The 20,875-nt window shown below is 39.6% G+C and overlaps 1 protein-coding gene across 1 annotated transcript in view; it reads left to right on the top strand.

Annotated features, from left to right (window-relative positions):
- The window catches only part of TSPAN7 (tetraspanin 7), a 171,260-nt gene extending 152,608 nt beyond the window's left edge, over window positions 1–18,652 (top strand). Inside the window, exons 6-8 of the mRNA XM_037822173.1 lie at window positions 4,168–4,251; window positions 17,336–17,411; window positions 17,675–18,652. Of these exons, the coding sequence (XP_037678101.1) occupies window positions 4,168–4,251; window positions 17,336–17,404 (153 nt within the window). The 3' untranslated portion in view covers window positions 17,405–17,411; window positions 17,675–18,652. The remainder of the gene's footprint in view (window positions 1–4,167; window positions 4,252–17,335; window positions 17,412–17,674) is intronic.
- Window positions 18,653–20,875: the final 2,223 nt, after the last annotated feature.

Consider the following 20,875-nt stretch of genomic DNA (forward strand, 5'->3'; position numbering starts at 1 on the left):
ACAAGATAAGGGCTATGTAGTTGGACAGTCATTATCAGAGATCAAGGCAGCTGGATTACAGTTCTGTAATTTTAGGTATTTCCCTCTGGCTATTCTAATATAATGGAAAGTAAAAAATATCTATACAATGATTCAGTAATCATAATCATTTCTTAATTCGTAACTTCTCAGTTACCATATGAAGTGCCCAGCATACTTGGCATGTGGTGGACACTCAGATTTATGGAAGGAAGCAAGTGCTCCATGGCAGTGAGGTATTTGTCATACCAGAGCCTTGGTAGGTCAGGCTCTAGAGTCCAACTCCAGTTTAAATTCTGGCTCGGACACTTACTGGTTGTGGAATCTTGGTCAAGTTATTACCTTTCTCATTCTTACATACCTCATCTAGAAATAGGGATAATAATACTTCCTGCCCCTATGGATTGATTTGAGGATTAAATGAGATGAAATTTCTAACGTGCAGTGCCTGACATAGAGTAAAGAATGATATATGTTAGCTGCTATAATGGTGATAATGGTGAAGTTTGTCTTCCGCCACACCACACTGTGTCTTTTGTTTGAAATGATGCAGCAGGTCCTTGTAGAGAAGACCTCTGTTGATGCCTGGAAGCAAGTTTGGAGGCATCTCTTATGGTGTAACTATAATCTTTACGATTATTTCCAGAAAGAAAGAACAGGGTGACATTTTTTCACTCCATTGATAACCTACAAACTGACCTCATGCTCCACCTCCACCCACATCAAATTCTATTTTACCCCAAATTTATTTCCCTGGGCACTTCAGATACCTGCAAAAAGTGCTTAACATCTGTCCCACTTCCCTAATGCTCTCCAGCCTGGCTGCCTCAGAGGAGAACAAGTAAATGAAAACTTGAGAAATCTGACATTTGTCTACCGAGTTTCATAAAACATTCTCATTTCATGTCCACATGAACTTTTGCGATAAATAACTTCTGAGTCTCAGACACCTCATCTATAAAAGGCAGTCGATGGGGATGGGGTGGATGCTCATAATGGTTAGGCCCCCTACCTATCCACTCCCTCCCCCAGAAGGCTTAACTCCTGCCACATTCTAGTTACACGGAATCCTGGTATTTAGAATAAATGGATCATCCCCATAGATCTTTTGGTGTCTTGAGCCCTACACTCTGATAGCACAGAAAGAGGGGTCTTACCTAGCAGCCTGAGGACAAATAACTAGGAGAAAGCAGGAGGGAGGTGGGAACACTTAAACAGGATATTTACTGTTGTGTTTGGGGGGGGGGGGCATGTTTTATTTTGGTTTTGCAAGCAGGATGATTAAATGTCTGCAGGTTCAGTTGGTTAATAGTGTTGACTATGCCCCTACTCCTTAGGGATTCCTTGAACTTTTGTAAGAATAAGAGGAAGAGATCTAGTTACTGTGGTTGGCAGCTACTGAGATACCTCTTCTCAGAACCTGTCTGGGGTTAGCTGTCTACTCGGAGTACTGAGAGCCCACCACTTATTGTCAACGGTGTTGATTTAGACATGCTTATGAGGTGAGCAAATTAACTTTTTGTTTCTGGATGTATCCTAGGACACTTAGCAGATCTCCATAAGTTTATCACACATGGTACCTGACAGCCAGGCTTTCATTTTAGGAAATTAAAGGAGATGTCATGGCCAGATAAGATCTAAGTTTGGTGGAGAACTTAAGAGCAAATGCAAACATAGCCTGCGATTGTAATATCAAAGCAGCTCTTGCAGTCAGCAGATATACATTGAGACCCAGAAAATGAGCTTTTGTGTCCACATGGCGAATAATACAGAAAAATCTGGAGGTGGAAAGCATTTATGTCAACATGGGTCTTGTATTGTTTAAACAACAACAACAAAGAAAAATCACTTGCATCTTCTCATTTTAAGGAACCGGTTACCATATGATTCATTGATTTGCTCTCTTATTTGAAAAGAATGAGGGAACTTCTCAAACTTTAATGTGCATGTGAATCATCCAGAGAACTTGTTAAAATGCAGTCTCTGATTCTGTGGCTGTGGGATTGGGCCCAAGATTCCGCGTTTCCAACAAGCTCCCAGGTGGTACTGGCTCTGCACATCCAGCAACCACACTTTGAGGAACAAGGTTTAGAGAGAACCATTTTGCCAAAAACATACCAATGCCAGGCAGTTACTTCAGTTTTCTGGTTTCTCTTCATGTTTGGAGTGGGTTCTTCAAAAATAATTTGAGTGACTCTGAAATTGCCTTAAATGGAATAGAAATACTTTAGAAAACTATAGTCAGCTGAAGTATAGAACCGATGTTCATAAAAATAAATCTATACCAAACTATTTTGCAGAGTGAGGAAATGGCCCACCTCACTTCTCTCTGGTTTGTATTATCGAATTTGTGTTTCCATATTTTGAGCTGATCTAACTCTGGTGCTGGTGTGGAATTCATTCCTGTGCCCGACCAAAGCTACAGGGCGAAGATACAGTAATGAGAGCCAGCAGGGCAAAGTGCTTTCATGGCAACCACCATTTGGGAGTGTTAGAATATCCACTTCCCTTCCCACTTTGATTTCTTCCTGACCAACCTCCTCTCCCTTCCACTCCCTTTTTGAAAAAGTGTGATACATAGTTTTACTCGTAAAAGTGAAATCAGTAAGCTTCTACTATAAAGTGAGAATCAAATTTCAGAACTCCCCCCATGAGCTATAATGCATTTCCTTTCCTACCACCCTCCCCCCTTAACATTTGCATTAGGTAACTAGGGAGTATAGTTTGTCCATTGCATTGAAAACATGTGTCAAAGCACTGCTTTTAAGCCAGTGTACCCTTTTCTGTGCAGACTATGAACATATAAAGTATCACTCGTTAGAAGATGCAGATTTGTCCAAATTTTCACAAGCCATGAGCAATGTTAAACTGTTAAAATTTGAATTTAAAAATGGGAGATTTTTCTTTTTTGGTTCTCCAGATGTTATTAAAACATAGTGTGCTTTTCTTGATAAACAAGAGCTGCCTTTACCCTGTTTATTAGTGTCTTGATTTTTCACTGATGTTATATATTCAAGTTGAAGATCCTTTTTAGAAAAAAAATGCGAAAAGACCAAGTCTTCTTGGACTGATAAGCCGGTTCAGGATGCTAGATTGATTTGGCCTGGTTCCAAACAAATATAAACACACACAGGATCCTGCTGCCTGGCCTCAATGTCAGGCATTTAACAGGAGCTTCAGCTTTGCATCATGGGTGATGCACAAAATTTGGTATTTCCTACCAGTACTAGGTCGATGGAATGTAGTCCAGAATAACAACAAAAAAATTAGTTTAGCAACATTGTTGAACTCCAACCAGATCATCATTTTTAAGAAAGGCGATTAGCTTTAATATCAGTTTTAAACTAATGTTGAGTTTGGTGATAATTGTTGGTTTTAATAATGACATTTAGAGATTTCATAGTATGTTAAAGGGAAATTTTCCTCATTTCATGAATGAAGTTACTGACCTCCAGAAAGGGGAAGTGACTTGTCCAAGGTCACATAGCAAGTTTGCGGAAAAAGTGACTTTAGAACATAGGTTTTCCCTATTAAACAAATAATCTTAATTGCCCTCTTAGGAAGAATCCTAAAACTCCCTAAAGTTGGCAGGTGTTCAAGCACCTCCATCCAATCAGATGATGTTGCTTTATTTATTTAAGATTTTGTCATTTGTTGTCAAAATGCTATACTGTTTATAGTTCTGAGTTTTCCTGTTCAAAGATGTGGAATGCATTTTCATCTGTTCAAGTCTACTTTTGAATCTCTACAGTGTTCTCTTCATAGATTTTCCAGATTTCTTACTAAATTTAATCCTACTACTGAAACATTTATGGATGAAATGTACTGTCTGGGATTTGCTTTAAAATAAAATCCAGCAAGCAGTTGGGAGGCACAGGGTTTTGGATGAAAGACAATTAGCCATATAATTGTGTTGTTAGGATAATGATCAGGTGCGGGTTCATTGTACTACTCTCTATGTATTTTTGTATGTTCGAAGTTTTTCTTTTTTGTTTTAAGTTTTAAAAGAAAGCTAGTAAGTTCCTAGGGCGAGTCGCAGTTGTATTTCCTGAATTGAAGTTGCAATATATGTGGGGGCTTTGCAAGTTAACACAGCTCAGTCTGGCCTGGGTAAAATATGTCTCAGAGACCATGTCTCTCCATTTCCAGGGTTGTTATGATCTGGTGACCAGTTTCATGGAGACTAACATGGGAATCATCGCTGGTGTGGCGTTTGGAATTGCATTCTCCCAGGTATCCTATCTAATTGCGTATAGCCTGGTCTATCCTTTTCCCTGTTTTCTGCTCCAGTTTCTCTCCCTGGTTTTCACATTCTCAGCCCGCTGCCCTGTGCCTTGGGAAAGGCTGATTGATAGATGGGGTCAGAGCTCCTTGCTCATTAGTCCTCAGGTCATCTGTTTATTGATTTTTCTTTTTCAACTTAAATGAAGTTTTGTCATCAAGGGAATATCGGTTACAGTTCAACTAATGACTAGCCCCAGAAAAACAACTTGCTTCTTCTGTAGGTCAAATGGAGGTTAACTGAACAAAGTGCTGCCTTAATTGGAGCATAAACAACTCAAAACATAAGATGGCTGCTCCAGATTTGGGGGAAGCTTTTTTACCTTGTTGACCTATCCCTTTTTTTTGTTCTCACTTCATTAAAGTGGGTTTTACATGAGATCTCTTACTTTAAAGAAAGCCTAAATTTGGGATACTTAATCTTGTGGTCATTATTTTTTTTTTATTAGCAAAGTTGTGGGTTTACAGAAAAATCATGCATAAAATACGTTTGATATACCACCTTATTATTAACACCTTGCATTAGTGTGGTTACATTTGTTATAATTCATGAAAGCACATTTTTTTTTTTTTTTAGTATTTATTTCTCATTACTGTTTACTCCTTTAATCTTTCCTCTTTTTTTTTTTTTTCCATTTTTATTGAGATTGTTCAGATACCATACAATTATCCAAAGATCCAAAGTGTACAATCACTTGCCCCTGGGTACCCTCAGACAGCTGTGCATCCATCACACTTAATTTTTGTTCAATTTTTAGAAACTTTTCATTACTCCAGACAAGAAATAAAGTGAAAGATGAAAAAAGAAAAAAAGAAAAGGAAACTAATCCTCCCCTATCCCTAACCAACCCCCCTCAATTGTTGACTCCTAGTATTGATATAGTACATTTGTTACTGTTTATGAAAAAATGTTGAAATACTACTAACTGTAGTATATAGTTTGTAATAGGTATATAGTTCTTCCCTATATGCCCCTCTATTATTAACTTCTAATTGTATTGTCATACATTTGTTCTGGTTCATGAAGTGATTTCTAGTATTTGTACAGTTGATCATGGACATTGCCCACCATAGGATTCAGTTTTATACATTTCCATCTTTTGACCTCCAACTTTCCTTCTGGTGACATATATGACTCTGAGCTTCCCCTTTCCACCTCATTCACACACCATTCGGCGCTGTTAGTTATTCTCACATCTTGCTACCAACACCCCTGTTCGTTTCCAAACATTTAAGTTCATCCTAATTGAACATTCTGCTCATACTAAGCAACCACTCCCCATTCTTAAGCCTCGTCCTATATCTTGGTACCTTATATTTCATGTCTATGAGTTTACATATTGTAATTAGTTCCTATCAGTGAGACCCTGCAATAATTGTCCTAATGTGTCTGGCTTATTTCACTCAGTATATTGCCCTCGAGGTTTTGTCATCAACCCATTTTTTTTAATATGGTTTTGTTCACTCACCATACATTCCATCCCAAGTAAATAATCGATGGTTTTCTGCATGGTCATACATTTATGTATTCACCACCTTCACCACTATCTATATAAGAGCATCTACATTTCTTCCACAAGGCAGGAGGGAGAGTCAAAGAAGGTAGAGAGGCAAAAGAAAGAGGAAAAAAAATGACAGCTAGGAAGCAGCAAGAGGAAAAATAACCTTAAATCAAAGTAGAATAAAGAATCAGACAATACCACCAATGTCAAGTGTCTAACATGCCTCCCCTATCCCCCCCTCTTATCTGCATTCACCTTGGTATATCACCTTTGTTACATTAAAGGAAGCATAATATAATGATTCTGTTAGTTACAGTCTCTAGTTTATGCTGATTGCATCCCTCCCCCAATGCCTCCCCATTTTTAACACCTTGCAAGGTTGACATTTGCTTGCTCTCCCTCGTAAAAGAACATATTTGTACATTTTATCACAATTGTTGAATACTCTAGATTTCACCAAGTTACACAGTCCCAGTCGTTATCTTTCCTCCTTTCTTGTGGTGTCTCACATGCTCCCCATCTTCCTCTCTCAACCGTATTCATAGTTACTTTTGTTCAGTGTACTTACATTGTTGTGCTACCATCTCCCAAAATTGTGTTCCAAACCACACACTCCTGTCTTCTATCACCCTGTAGTGCTCCCTTTAGTATTTCCTGTAGGACAGGTGTCTTGTTCACAAAGTCTCTCATTGTCTGTTTGTCAGAAAATATTTTGAGTTCTCCCTCATATTTGAAGGACAGCTTTGCTGGATACAGGATTCTTGGTTGGTGGTTTTTCTCTTTCAGTATCTTAAATATATCACACCACTTCCTTCTTGCCTCCATGGTTTCTGCTGAGAGATCTGCACGTAGTCTTATTAAGCTTCCTTTGTATGTAGTGGATTGCTTTTCTCTTGCTGCTTTCAGGATTCTCTCTTTGTCTTTGACATTTGATAATCTGATTATTAAGTGTCTTGGCGTAGGCCTATTCATATCTCTTCTGTTTGGAGTACGCTGCGCTTCTTGGATCTGTAATTTTATGTCTTTCATAAGAGATGGGAAATTTTCATTAATTATTTCCTCTATTATTGCTTCTGCCCCCTTTCCCTTCTCTTCTCCTTCTGGGACACCAATGATACGTACATTATTGTACTTTGTTTCATCCTTGAGTTCCCGGAGACGTTGCTCATATTTTTTCATTCTTTTCTCCATCTGCTCCTTTGTGTGTAGGCTTTCAGGTGTTTTGTTCTCCAGTTCCTGAGTGTTTTCTTCTGCCTCTTGAGATCTGCTGTTGTATGTTTCCATTGTGTCTTTCATCTCTTGTGTTGTGCCTTTCATTTCCATATATTCTACTGGTTGTTTTTTTGAACTTTTGATTTCTGCCGTATACATGCCCAGTGCTTCCTTTACAGCCTCTATCTCTTTTGCAATATCTTCTCTAAACTTTTTGATTTGATTTAGCATTAGTTTAAATTCCTGTATCTCAGTTGAAGTGTACATTTGTTCCTTTGACTGGGCCATAACTTTGTTTTCCTTAGTGTAGGTTGTAATTTTCTGTTGTCTAGGCATGGTTTCCTTGGTTATCCAAATCAGGTTTTCCCAGACCAAAACAGGCTCAGGTCCCAAGGGAAGAAATATTCAGTATCTGGTTTCCCTGCAGGTGTGTCTTAGAAAATTGCTCCACCCTTTGATGCCTCGGGTCACTGTGCTTTTCTGCCCAGCAGGTGATGCCTGTTAGCCTATAATTCTTGACTGGTGTGAGGAGGTATGGCCGTGTTCCCCCAGGCTCTGGGGTCTGGTTCTGAATGGAAAGGGCCCCACCCCTTTCCTCCTAGAGAAGACAGAGCCCCCAGGTGGAGGTCATTAGCATTTCAATGGTCTCTCTCTCTCTGCTTGTGCTGTCTCCACCCTTCCCCGAGTCACAGCCCTGGAAACTGAATATGACTGGGGCTTTCTCCACTGAGCCGAAAAAGAAACAGATAGTCCCCTTCAGACCCAGTCCAAGGTGACCCTCCAGCTCTCCCAGGTCAGTCGTCACCCAAAGCCTCTGTTTTTTGGGGCTGCGTACCTGTAGTGAGCAGTTCACACTCGCTACTTAAAACCTCAGCTGGAGCTCAGCTGAGCTATATTCGCTTGCTGGGAGAGAGCTTCTCTCTGGCACCACGAGGCTGTGCAGCTCGGGCTATGGGGGAGGGGATCTCACGACTTGGATCCGCAGGTTTTACTTACAGATTTTATGCTGTGTTCTCGGGCATTCCTCCCAATTCAGGTTGGTGTATGATGAGTGGATGGTCTCGTTTGTCCCCCCGCAGTTATTCTGGATTATTTACTAGTTGTTTCTGGTTTTTTGTAGTTGTTCCAGGGGGACTACTTAGCTTCCACTCCTCTCTATGCCGCCATCTTGCCCCGCCTCCCCATGAAAGCACATTTTAATAATTGTACTATTAACTGTAGTCCATCATTTACATTAGGGGTCACTGTGTTATATAGTCCTATGTTTTTGTTTTTTTTTTTTTAGTTTTTATTCTAATAACATAAATACAGCTTAAAATTTCTCCTTTTAGCCACATTCACATGAATAATTCACTGTTTTTAATTACATTCACAATGTCGTGCCACTGTCCATTATTAAAACTAATTTACCATCAACCCAAATAGAAACTCTGTACAATTTAAGCATTAACTCACCATTCCCTACCCACACTCAAGCCCTAGGTAACCTGTATTCTAGATTCTGACTCTGCGAGTTTGCTTATTCTAATTATTTCATATCATTGAGGTCAAACAGTTTTTGTCCTTTTCTTTCCAGCTCATTTCACTCAGTATGATGTCTTCAGGGTTCATCCACATTATCGCATGTGTCAAAACTTCATTCCTTTTTATAGCTGAATAATATTCCATTGTATGTATATGCCACATTTTATTTATCCATTCATTGGTTAATGGACACTTGGGTTGGTTCCATCTTTTGGCAATTGTGAATAATGCTGCTCTGAACATCAGTATGCAAATATCTGTTCAAGTCCCTGCTTTCCAATCTTTTGGGTATATATCTAGAAGTGGAATTGCTGGGTCATATGATAATTCTATACCTAACTTTCCAAAGAACTGCAAAACTGACTTTCAGAGTGGCTGCATCATTTTACATTCCCACCAGCAATGAATGAGTGTTCCTGTTTCTCCACATTCTCTCCAATACTTTTAATTTTCTGTTTTTTAAAAGTAGCCATTCTAGTAGGTGTGGAATGGTATCTCACTGTGGTCTTGATTTGCATTTCCCTAATAGCTAGTGATGTTAAGCATCTTTTCATGTGCTTTTTGGGCATTTGTATATCCTCTTTGGAGAAATGTCTACTCAAGTCTTTTGTCCATTTTTAAAATGGGTTTTTTTGTCTTTTTAATGTTGAGTTGTAGGATTTCTTTATATATTCTGACTATTAAACCCATATCAGATATGTGGTATCCAAATACTTTCTCCCATTGAGTAAGTTGTCTCTTCTCACTTTCATGATAAAGTTTTCTGCACAGCAAATTTTAATTTTGATGAGGTCCCATATATCTCTTTTTTCTTTTGTTGCTTGTGCTTTGGGTGTAAAGTCCAAGAAGCAATTGCCTAATCCAAGATCCTGAAGATACTCCCCTTATTTTCTCCTAGGAGTTTTGTAGTTCTGGTTCTTGTATTTAGGTCTTTGATCAATCTTGAGTTCATTTTTGTATATGGTGTGAGATAAGGGTCCCCATTCCTTCTTTTGCATATGGATATCTAAATTCTCCCAGCACCATTTGCTGAAGAGATTATTCTTTCCCAATTGAGTGGAATTAGCAGCCTTGTCAAAAATCAGTTGGCCATAGATGTGAGGGTCTATTTCTAAACATTCAATTCAATTTTATTGGTCTGTATGTCTATCCTTGTGCCAGTACCATGCTGTTTTGACTACTGTAGCTTTGTAATAAGTTTTAAAGTCAGGAAGTGTGAGTCCTCCAACTATATTCTTGTTTTTCAAGATGATTTTGGCTATTTGGGGCCCCTTACCATTCCGAATAAATTTGATTATTGGGTTTTCCATTTCTGCAAAGAAGGCTGTTAGAAATTTGATTGGGATTGTGATGAATCTGTAAATCACTTTGGGTAGAATTGGCATCTTAACAATATTTAGTCTTCTAATCGATGAGCATGGAATGTCCTTCCATTTATTTAGGGCTGCTTTGATTTCTTTTTTGCAAAGTTTTGTAGTTTACTGTGTCCAAGTCCTTTACATCCTTGGTTAGATTTATTCCTAGATATTTCATTCCTTTAGTTGCTATTTTAAATGGAATTCTTTCTTGATTTCTTCCTCCAGTTGCTCATTACTGGTGTATAGAAACACTACTGATTTTTGTGTGTTGATCTTTTATCCTGCCACTTTGCTGAATTCATTTATTAGCTCTAGTAGCTTTGTTATAGGTTTTTTGGGACTTTCTGTATAGAGATCATGTCACCTGCAAATAGTAAAAGTTTTACTTCTTCCTTTCCAATTTGGATGCCTTTTATTTCTTTTTCTTGCCTAATTGCTCAGGTTAGGACTTCAAGTACAATGTAGAATAGCAGTGGTGAGAGTGGACATTCTTGTCTTGTTCCTGATCTTAGAAGGAGAGCTTTCAGTCTTTCGCCAGTGGGTATGATGCTAGCAGTGGGTTTTTCCTATATGCCCTTTATCATGTTGAGGAAGTTTCCTTCTATTTCTATTTTTCTTGGTGTTTTTAACAAGAAAATATGGCGGATCTTGTCAAATGCCTTTTCTGCATTAATAGAGATTAACATGTGTTTCTTTTTCTCTTTGTTCTGTTACTGTGGTATTGTCATTATTTTAATCTCAAGGTTTGACTGTTCTGTTTCTTAAGAGGAAACAATTATTATATATCTAATTTTATCTCCTTTTATCTACCCAGCCTCTAAAAAGCAATGGGAGAGGAAATTATGCAAATTAAGTGAGCCACACATACTCAAGGATAGAACAAAATTAAGCAAAATCTAAAATTTAGCCCACATCCAACCAGCAGCACACTGTCCCACAGGCCTCTGATCTCCCAGCCTAATGATGTCTCCTTGCTGTAATATTGCTATGAGTGAAAGGACCAACATGTATATTTAGCAACCAAATAAAAACTTTTTAGATTTAACTCACCTTTTTTAGGCTAACAGATTCTTGTTCAAACAAAGTCCAATTAATGTTATCTCAATAATGTCTCCACAACTGTAATTTCACCTGCCTGAATTCTGTATTGGCTATCTCAGATTATAATTATTTTTTCCCACTCATCTATTGCTCTGTACCTCCTGCTCAACAATGCTGATGCACTTTAATTTTACTCAAGTTTAAACATTTTAATTGAAATGCGACATATCCAAAAAACTGCATAAATTATAAGTTTACAGCTTAATGCATTATCACACATTTTTCATACCTGTGTAACCCTCACTTAGATTGAGGAATAGAACATTAATCTGGTAGTTTGCTTTGGCAAGCAGAGGGTAAGTAGAAAATCTTTTCTTCCCAAGCAGGTACAAAAACCTGACATTGCATCTCACAAAGAGCATGTGAACTCAGCCAACACAAGTGTGTATTTCTTATTGCCATTTCAAAATTCTCTTTTGCCATTGTTGGTTTTTAGCAGCTCATGAAAGTGAATTAATTAACCCTTCCCATGCCATCACACAGTCAAGCCAGAGTGGTGTCATAAACAATGCCAATTAACTAAGTCTCCAGAGACATTTCAAAAGCAGCTGTTGCCATGTACTACTTGCTTCTAGTTGCTGTAACATTTCAGTAATAACACTTGAGTAATATCTCTGTAATGGTTGGGGGACATTTTAGAGGATTGGGAACTTTGTGCCCGATGCAAATGTGCAGGATACACTTGACGGCCTGGAAAATACAGTTTACTGAACACATTTGTGTAGCATCAGGTTGTCAACCCTGAAAGGGCAAACTTGTATTTGGTGTTTGAGAACTGTCCCCGTGGGGGAAGGAATATTGCTAAAGTCTACCCTAATAGCTACTCTAGAACCATAAGGTGATATGATGCTAATAGTGTACATGGGGAAAAGAGAGCCTCAAAGAGCCTGGAATCCCATAGATGAAAAATCTTATCCAAGAATAGTCCCGTATGACCATGAGTTTGCGTGTATGCTGGGGGAGGGTAGTGTTCATTATGGATTTCGGGGAGAAGATCCTATTTTCAATGGTGAGGTGAACCAAATCAAATGGACCATTCTCCAGGTTATGAAGACTCTGCTTAATATCTGTCCTTCACTTTTTTTTTCACACAACCCTGTGAAATAATCTATGTTCAGAGTAGTTTGTTCCCCAAATGGTTATCTGGCCTGTTAAGCATTAATCTCTCAGTGCTACGTTGAAGAAATCCCTGACTTGGGGATTGTTGAGTTTGTTATATGGCCCTTTGGGGCAGTGAGAGAGGGGCTCTGGCACCAAGAAACCCCCAAAACAGAAACTCTGCAGCAAGTTTAGTGCTCATCAAGGTAGCTCATAGTTGTTGGGGTAAGGAAACAACACAAAGCCCAGTGGCATTGCACAGCCAGTGCCATTCACCAATGTGGCCACTCTTGTCAGCTTGGGACAGGAAGTGGAAGGGCCGTGGCTGACTTTTACCAGCCATATGCTAGGAACTGCTGCTGTTTATCATGCCAGCAACCTTAGGCTGTTTACCAGATGCCTCTTCAGGAAGAACCAGCCCTCCTGACTCTGGTCAGTGACCAGGAACCAATGCTTTAACTGTGAGCATTGGCCACATGTGTTCAAAAATGTGAGAACAAAGTTTCACATTAGAACTTGGCAAAGGTTAGCTGACATGGATAGATCAATCGTGTTGGCTATGTGGAGGAGCAGCCTGGGCCTTCCTATAATCAAGCAGGCCCTACTGTGTGGAAGCCACACAGAGGCCAAAGTGGTTAGAAGGAGAAAACAGAGCCCTCTTTCTCCCTTCCCCTTTCCCTTGCCTACCCATCACCTTCTCCTTGCCCTTGTCTTTACCTGCTCATGTGACAGCCATCCTATCATCTGTTGGAAGAAACTGTGTCAGAGATTAAAGATGGTATAAGGTACAAGGAAAGCAGAGCTGAGTCTAGCCTTTTAATAGACTGTGCAAGAACACTGTTCCCCTATTAACTAACTTGAGTTCTGTTTTTGGACAGGAAGGCTTTGCCAAGCTTTTAATACTTCTCTCCACAAATCCCCATTGCCTTTACCCTCTCAAGGAAAAACCCATTTGTCTGGATTTGATGGACAGGTCCTGATGCCCTGTAAACATATAGCAGGGAATTGAGGTATCTTTGATAGGGTACCTCTTCCTTGCTCCTAGTCTTTCACTCAGAGGGCTTCAGGAGGGGAGGGGAGAGAGACTGAGAGTGCACAGATGCATGTACACCAGCACATCACTCTGCCCAGCCCCGACCCCCATCATGACCTGGAAGCCAAGTGCCAGGGGTGTATTGGCCTGGACTCTTGTCTTGCTCAATTTGTGACACTGCTTCCCACCGATTTGGGCTTCTGCTCTGTGTGTGGTGGGGGTAGAGGGTGGGGGTGAGCAGTGCTCAGATGGGTGTCCTCTGGACCTCTGTATTTAGCACTTCTGTATATCCAATGTATACAGTCCCAGGATTTTACCAGTCTTGGAGCCAGTTAGGCTGGACTAATCTCCCAGATCATAAAATGTTATAGTACTAAGTGGGGACAGTAGAGCTATTTTCCAGAAGGGGAGGGATGAAAGGCCCACTTGGGACTAGGCAGCTTCTGTAGATCCAGTATCACAATTCTGACCTCTTCACCTTTTCTGCTGTATTAAATATTTAGACCTTGAGTCCAAAGATCACCTTTGATTCTGTGGAATTGGGAAGAAAAAGGTATTTAAAAAAATACAGATCCTACCCCTACTTGTCCTTCCTCTGCCCCTCCCCCCTGTATGGCCTCACCTGGAGCCCACAGGCTGCTGGGATGATTGATTATGGATCAGTAATTCTTTTCTGGACCCTTGAGGTGACTTGTTTACCTTTTCTATGTAGAGAGCAAGACAAAGCTGTTGATAGCTTTGATGATAGATGACCAAGTAAGGCTAACAGAACGGTTTCCTTATTCCCCAAGTATTGTTGGGACCTTGGAAGGTCCCCAATAGTATTTATACAGTTTTATTTCAAACCAGATTCCTCGACACTTTCCCAAGACCTGGAAATTTTATTTAGTTTCCCAGTTAAGTCATTAGCATAGAATCTCCACAGGCATTATAAGAATCTATTTTCCACCAGTTGCTTGTCACTTTCTTATTAAGTAAGTTGCATTTCCAGCTCTGTTGGCTGTCCTCTCTCTGCCCCTCAGGAGGCAGGGGTTAGGCCATGTTTGCCTCCCATGCTGATGGCAGAAGAAGGTGCCCTTTCCCTCTCACCTTTTACGTCTCTGTCTTTGCTGGCGTCCACCCACTTGACTCTTGGCCCTTCTCTCTCTCCTCTTGGAGTTGGGCCAGTTACTAGTTATTTGCACTGCTGCAGTGATGTAATCCACATTAACAGAGATTTGTGTTGTGCAAACCCTTCAGCTCTCCATGTGGAGTCTCAAGAAAGCCTGGAGTCAGCCCTTCCTATGACGAAGGCCTGCTTCCCCTGCTGGCGTCTCAATTTTTACAGCAGCACGATTTCCCAGAGGTTAAGTAGAAAATAGTATTGACAAGGCAGATGGTGGTAAAAATAAAATGTGACTTCAAAAAATTAGATGAAAGCTAATTACAAAGCTTTAAAGTCAACCGTATCTGAATAATTTGACCTAAAGCTCCCGAGGATGTATAGGATTTGGCATTTCACTAGCCACAGGAAGGACAAGTGGTAGTTCTGGGGCTTCTGTCGTAAGAGGTTTTCTGCATAAGCACACATGCTTTCTTCCTGTCTGTCTCCTGGGTTTGTTAAAATGCCCACAGACTGCAGCCGGAGTGCACCTCAGCAGTTTGTTTCTGACAGATTGCCTGCAGTCCCACAGAGGCATATATTTAATCTATAGAAGGTTTAATCTAAATAAAGATGAATTGCTCTGTCTACAGATTAATTGGGTCTAGTGGTAGGCAAGCATTGTATCCTGATACAGACTGAGGAAGTGGCCTTGTCTTTAAGAGGAACAAACTTTCCATTTATGTAACTGGAAATAATCTGTAATAATTGGCATTAAATATGGGGTGCTTCCCCCCCCCCTTTCCCTTAACTGGATGCTTATGGAAGGGAGGGATCAAAGTTCTCTCTCAAATATGAAGATAGATGTGACAGCAAATTTGAAATCAGAAAGCCTGTGAATAACTCTAACTACCATATTCCAAATTCTAGTTTTTCTTGCACTAGAATTAACCAAAACAAAAGCTGATTTATGTAAAATACTCTTTCATGTACCTTGCGTGTGCTTCAGTTCAGAACATTTTTCAGGAAAACAATTTTTTACTAGATGTTAAAAATTAAAAAAAAAAAGTCTTCTCCCATGGGTGAACAAAAGAAGTTATGTTTGTGCCTCAGAAATACAAAATTGAAGTTTAAAACCAAATAGCTTTTTCCCCGTATATTTTTAAAGTTATTGTTTCTGTGGGAAGGTACACATGTCCAGTGCTTAAGAATGATACAACTCCTCATTTGCAACTCACACCATGGACTGTCGGTACCATCTTGATTATTGGAAATAGTCATTACTGCCTTTAAATCTAATCAGAGTAGAAAACCAATTGTAAGAACCCCAGAACCAATTCTGAAAGCCCATTTTAAAGATTCTGTCTCTCAAGAACCACTCCCAGTACCAAAGCTGTATTTGAAGTGTGTTGGTTTCAAGCTGTAGGTACCCCAGAAAAGATCATGTTCTTAAAGCTAATCCATTCCTTTGGGTGTGGACCTGTTATAAGTAGGATCTTTGGATGAGTAGAATCTTAGTGTAAATTGAGATGTGACCCACCTCATTCAGGGTCTTGCACAGGAATATGGTAAGGATTAAATACCTCAGTATACCAGAATGTGTTATATACCTCCAATAATACTTGCTTTTTGACTGATACCTCCTTTTTGAGAGTATCAAATGTGCCCTGGCATCATTTTGGTCCTGGAAAATGGCAATTCTAATTTAAAAAAGGGGGGGAGGCAGACTATAAGATTCAAAGTCTGTGCACTCGAGGGGAGATTTTATTTCTCATTTGGCACAATATTCTGGAAGTTACAGCCATGGTTTCTTGGGCCATTTGGCAGTGATGGTGGGAGACTCTGCATTGTGTCACTGAAATGATATTGGCCAGAGACTTGGTAGGAGATAGGGTGAGTCCAGTAAGGTGATGGTTTTTCCTTACCTGACCCAGCTTACAGTTTGCATATTTTACAGCACAATTTTAAGAAGGGAGAGAAGAACTGTGGATTTCAACAAGACACTTAGCCCATTGGATAAGAGTAACTAAGTGGCCTAGATGAAGGGTTCTTTCCCCAGGAGGGCTCATTAAAATACCAATTGCTGAACCCCACCCTCCACACCCAGTTTCTGATCCAGTAGGTCTGGAGTGGGACCTGAGGATTTACGTTTCTAATGAGTTCCCAGATGCTGCTGCTGCTTCCGAGAGCACACTTGGAGTGACAGTGCACCAGATGATCTCTAAAGGTCATTCCCACTTCTGATCCAAGAAAACATATCCAATTGCTTAAAGAAAAGATATGACAATGGTCAGGAGAAGCTGCAGGCTTCTAGGCTCAGGTGCACAATTGGATTTCAGCCCCAAAGCTGGTCCTGCAGATTCACAGATGAGAGCTTTGGTTTCCACTGAGCAGAACAAGATTTGCTGAAGGGTGTCTTGATAGTGTCACAACTGCTTTATCAGATCCACCTGTGCAACAGGTTAAGTCAGGACACAAAGACAGGTGAAGGACTGGAGTCTTCTGAGGAGGTGGAGATACTCTGTTACTGGTTGATCTGGGGGCCCTGGATGTAGAAGGGCCCAGTTAGGCCTAAATACTTAGAGACAAAGAGGACTTAATCAAAGCCCCACTTTCCCCTTTTCCTTCCTATGTCTCACAAGCCATGATTTTCTTACATAACTGGCAAACTTACCTGGTCAAGTACAGTGTGTTTTGTCTTAAGGCAAGTACTATTTTGCTGTCAGCTGGGTATGGCTGGAGTATCATACTATTGTGAGGAATCTTAAGAATGCATATACTTATGGCTTTGAGTTATATATTTTGCCCTTTTAGTTAATATCTCGCTAATTCTTTGTTACTTATCTTTAATTACCCTCATAATATAATAATATGAACAGACTTTAATACTATTTAAGTGTCAAAAGTTGTTTTTAAATGGCCAGAGTTGAACTAGAGCTGGAATTCCATGGGCTATTTCAGAAGCTCCAGTTTGCCCTGCACCAGTAGATTTGATCTTTTTCTCTATTGCACTTTCCCCATTTATAAATAGAAACCCTTGGTTGTTAAAAATTCCGTCTTGGCAGTCAAAGAAGAGTGTGGTTTAGTGACTTAAGATTCTCATTTTCATTTTTCTTCCTGGCAACAGTTGATTGGCATGCTGCTGGCCTGCTGTCTGTCCCGGTTCATCACGGCCAACCAGTATGAGATGGTGTAAGGAGAAGGTAAGTGGCGGTGGGGACTGTTTAATTGCTGAGTTCTCTTGTTGGGGTATATACCACCCTTCAAATGGGCAGGACTGCTGCCTGCCCACTTAAGTACTGATCTTGGTGGCACTTGCCCACATGCCAAAATCTCACTGCATTAGTGCTGGAGAAGAAGTGTGGTCAACACTATTATGTAAAATGTTCAAATGCTCTCTTTAACTTGGTACCTTCTTTTACCGCATTATTGGTGAATCACTGACATGTTTTAATTTCTTTCTTAGTCTTTCAAGAACGGCGGAATAAGAGACCTGTTTTAAAAAGGAACTTCAGCAATCTTTGAAAGACTTCCAAAGAATGTTAGAGCACAGTACATAATACACCTGCACCCGCACCCCTTTACCCCACCCCACCCCCAGCGTGCAGCCAACACTCCCACATATTCTCTGCTCCACCCTTCAGCCCACGTCATGTGTAGCGTTCCATTTTGTGAAGCCCCATTGTGCCACAGAGTATAGCCAGGTTCCCCTGCAGCTCGTCCTAGTGGATCCCACTCTTGAGGCCCTGTGTGTGCCAGCTCCTCCATCTGTACTTGGTCCAACTGCAGCTCATCATAGGTGACTGGTCATTGTACCATCACTGGCCCCATTGGGCCCTGCATGTAGTGTGGGAGGCTCCAGTTAGCCCTTTACCATGATCGATAAATGCCACACACCTTATGTAGTAGATAAGCAGACTATAGATATCTGTTCTTTTGGCTTAATCTCATTTGGTTTGGTTTTCCCTTTACTAAGGCTCTTTCCTACCTTCTTCAGACTGCCCAGAACATGTAAAGAAATAGATCGGCATTGTCCATGAGGAGACAGAAGCATGAAGGCAGTTGTTGTTGAGCTTTAGTTGGCCTCCTTGCTTGTTACTGTTAACATGCCTGGGTATGTATAGACAGTTTAGTCCACCTGTATAATCCTGTTATCAAGTTGTGTTGTTGCTTCCCGTGAAGGTAATGATATTACTTTTGTTTTTTCCCAGTTAATTGCTATCGTGTTATTTCAGTTCTTCTTTCCATATATTTTCTTGCATTGACATTACAGACATTGAGGACCTCATCAGGTCAATATATAAATGAGTGTGAGGGGAGAATAAAAGTCAAAATATCTTAAAAAGAACTTTAAAAATAATGCCTCTGTCTAGCATGCCAACAAGAATGCATTGATATTGTGAACATTTGTGATACATGTATTAATAAATAGAGCCATTACAAATTTCTGTGTTCTCATTTTGTTCTTTGGATATTCTATATGTTTTTCTAAAAAAATTTCTCTTCCATTTTGTTCCACGGGGGATTTGCAGCAGACCACCTCACCTGCTGTCATACCTTTTCACAGATGCTCCCACCCCCACCCCACCAAAATAGCATAGGGTTAATTTTTTTTTATTTTGGCCACTTTAGAAACTTGAATCATTTATCATGAACAGGATATATTTTTGGATACAGAAATAGAGCCTTCATATTATCTCAGGCCTCTGGCCTAAAATCCTTGGAGTAAATACAAAGATTTCAGCAGAAATTTCAAAAGACTGGATTTCATAAAAAAAGGAAATGGTCATCTGTTCTTCCTCATTTCTAATAAGCATATATTCTTCCCTTCCCTCTTTCTTCTCTGGATTGACTAAACTCAATCTAGAGAAGAGATAACATCATACAATTCAGTCGTCCCAATGCCCCAGTGTGCACTAAAGTATGGAATCCTTACATTTTATTTAAAGAGCATTTAGCAATATATTATCCATAACCTACTTTTTCCTTTTTATTGAGTCATCAAAAAAAAATAGTAAAAGCAAAAATTGATCTATTCCCAAAGAAATGAACCTAAAAATCTACCTCTTCTCTGTAGAACAACCTGTAATTAGGATGGAAAAGGCTTTCTAACTATCCATATTTATTAGCCTGAACTACATCGGATAAAGCATAAAAGGATTCCAAAGCGCACGGCCCCAAATCTTCGGGTGTTCCCTCTTCTAAAGGTCAGCATTTTTAGAGAATTGAGGCAAGCTCTTCCATGTAAACTTGTAGCTCAAAATTTTCTGGGTAGTTTTTTTGTTTGGTAAAGTCCTAATTAGAACCCCACCCGTGGTTCATCTTTTTGCAAAGTATGCATTTATTGGTACACTGTGGTAAGAAATCTATACACTTTCTAAATTAAATTCAAACTTCACCATTGCATAATTTTAATGTGAAACATTTGGACCAAGGTTGGTTTTACCTTAAAACTGTAAGGTATTCATGTCTCAACTTTGAATGACTTGTGTATAATATGCATCCTTTTTAAAATGAAGCTAAAAAGCCAGAAATTGAAATGTCTTTCTTGTTTTTGAGGTATAACACTTACATATGGTAAAGTGCATAAAATGTTAAGTGTACAGCTTGCATTTTTACATGTGTATAAACAAGTGTAACTACCACCCAGATTAAGATACAGAATATTTTCAGCATCCCTGCATGTTCCCTTATGCCCCTTCTCAGTCAGTAAACCTACCCCCAAGAGCATCCACTACTCTGAATTCTCTTAATACAGATTAGGTTTCCCTGATCTTGGGCTTCATAGAAATGGAATCATGCAGTATAGACTGTTTGATATACCTTCTTATACACACCACCTACCCAGTCATGTGGTATGGATAACCATAGCCTTGTCTTCATTGCTGTATAGTATTCCACTGTATGAATATAACACAATTTATCCATTCTACTACTGATAGACATTTGGGTTGTTCACAGGTTTTGGCTAGCATTAGGAAAGCTGCTATGAACATTATGGCATATGTTTTTTGGTTGACGTAAACACACACAAGTGGAATTGCTGGGAAATAAGGAGTGTTTAGCTTTAGAAGGTACTGCCTAATGTTTTCCCAAAGTGGTTATACTAGTTTACCCTCCCACCGGCAATGTAAAAAAGTCTTCACTAACGCTTGGTATTCTCAATCATTGTTTTACTCTTATGTAGGCATGTAGTGAGATCTTATTATTTTAATTTGCCTTTCTCTTTATGACTATTGCTATTGAGCACCTTTTCATATTTTCCGTGGCCATTCTAATATCCTCTTTTGTGAGGTTTCAAGTCTTTTGGGTTTATTAAAATTCAGTTGTCTTTACTGATTTGTAGGAAGTCTTTATATATTCTGGAGATGAGTCCATATATGTGTGTGTGTGTGTGTATCACAAATATTTTCTCCCAATCTGACTTGCCTTTTCAAGTACAGTCAGTTCTTGATTAACTACACTTCTGAGGAGAAGGGAGGGCAATGACACATATAATCCCAAATATCAAAATTCCTTTCTTCCTAGCATGCACAGTGTTTGATTCCATAGTGCTTCCATTATTTGTCAATTGATTTTAGAAGTAGCTTTGCCTTTTAATTGTGTTGTGTTTATTCTAATACAGTTAGCTTTCATTTCCTAAAAATAGAAAGATTAGGAGCTGGAA

The sequence above is a fragment of the Choloepus didactylus genome, chromosome X (genome assembly GCF_015220235.1).
Source record: "Choloepus didactylus isolate mChoDid1 chromosome X, mChoDid1.pri, whole genome shotgun sequence".
Lineage (NCBI taxonomy): Eukaryota > Metazoa > Chordata > Mammalia > Pilosa > Megalonychidae > Choloepus > Choloepus didactylus.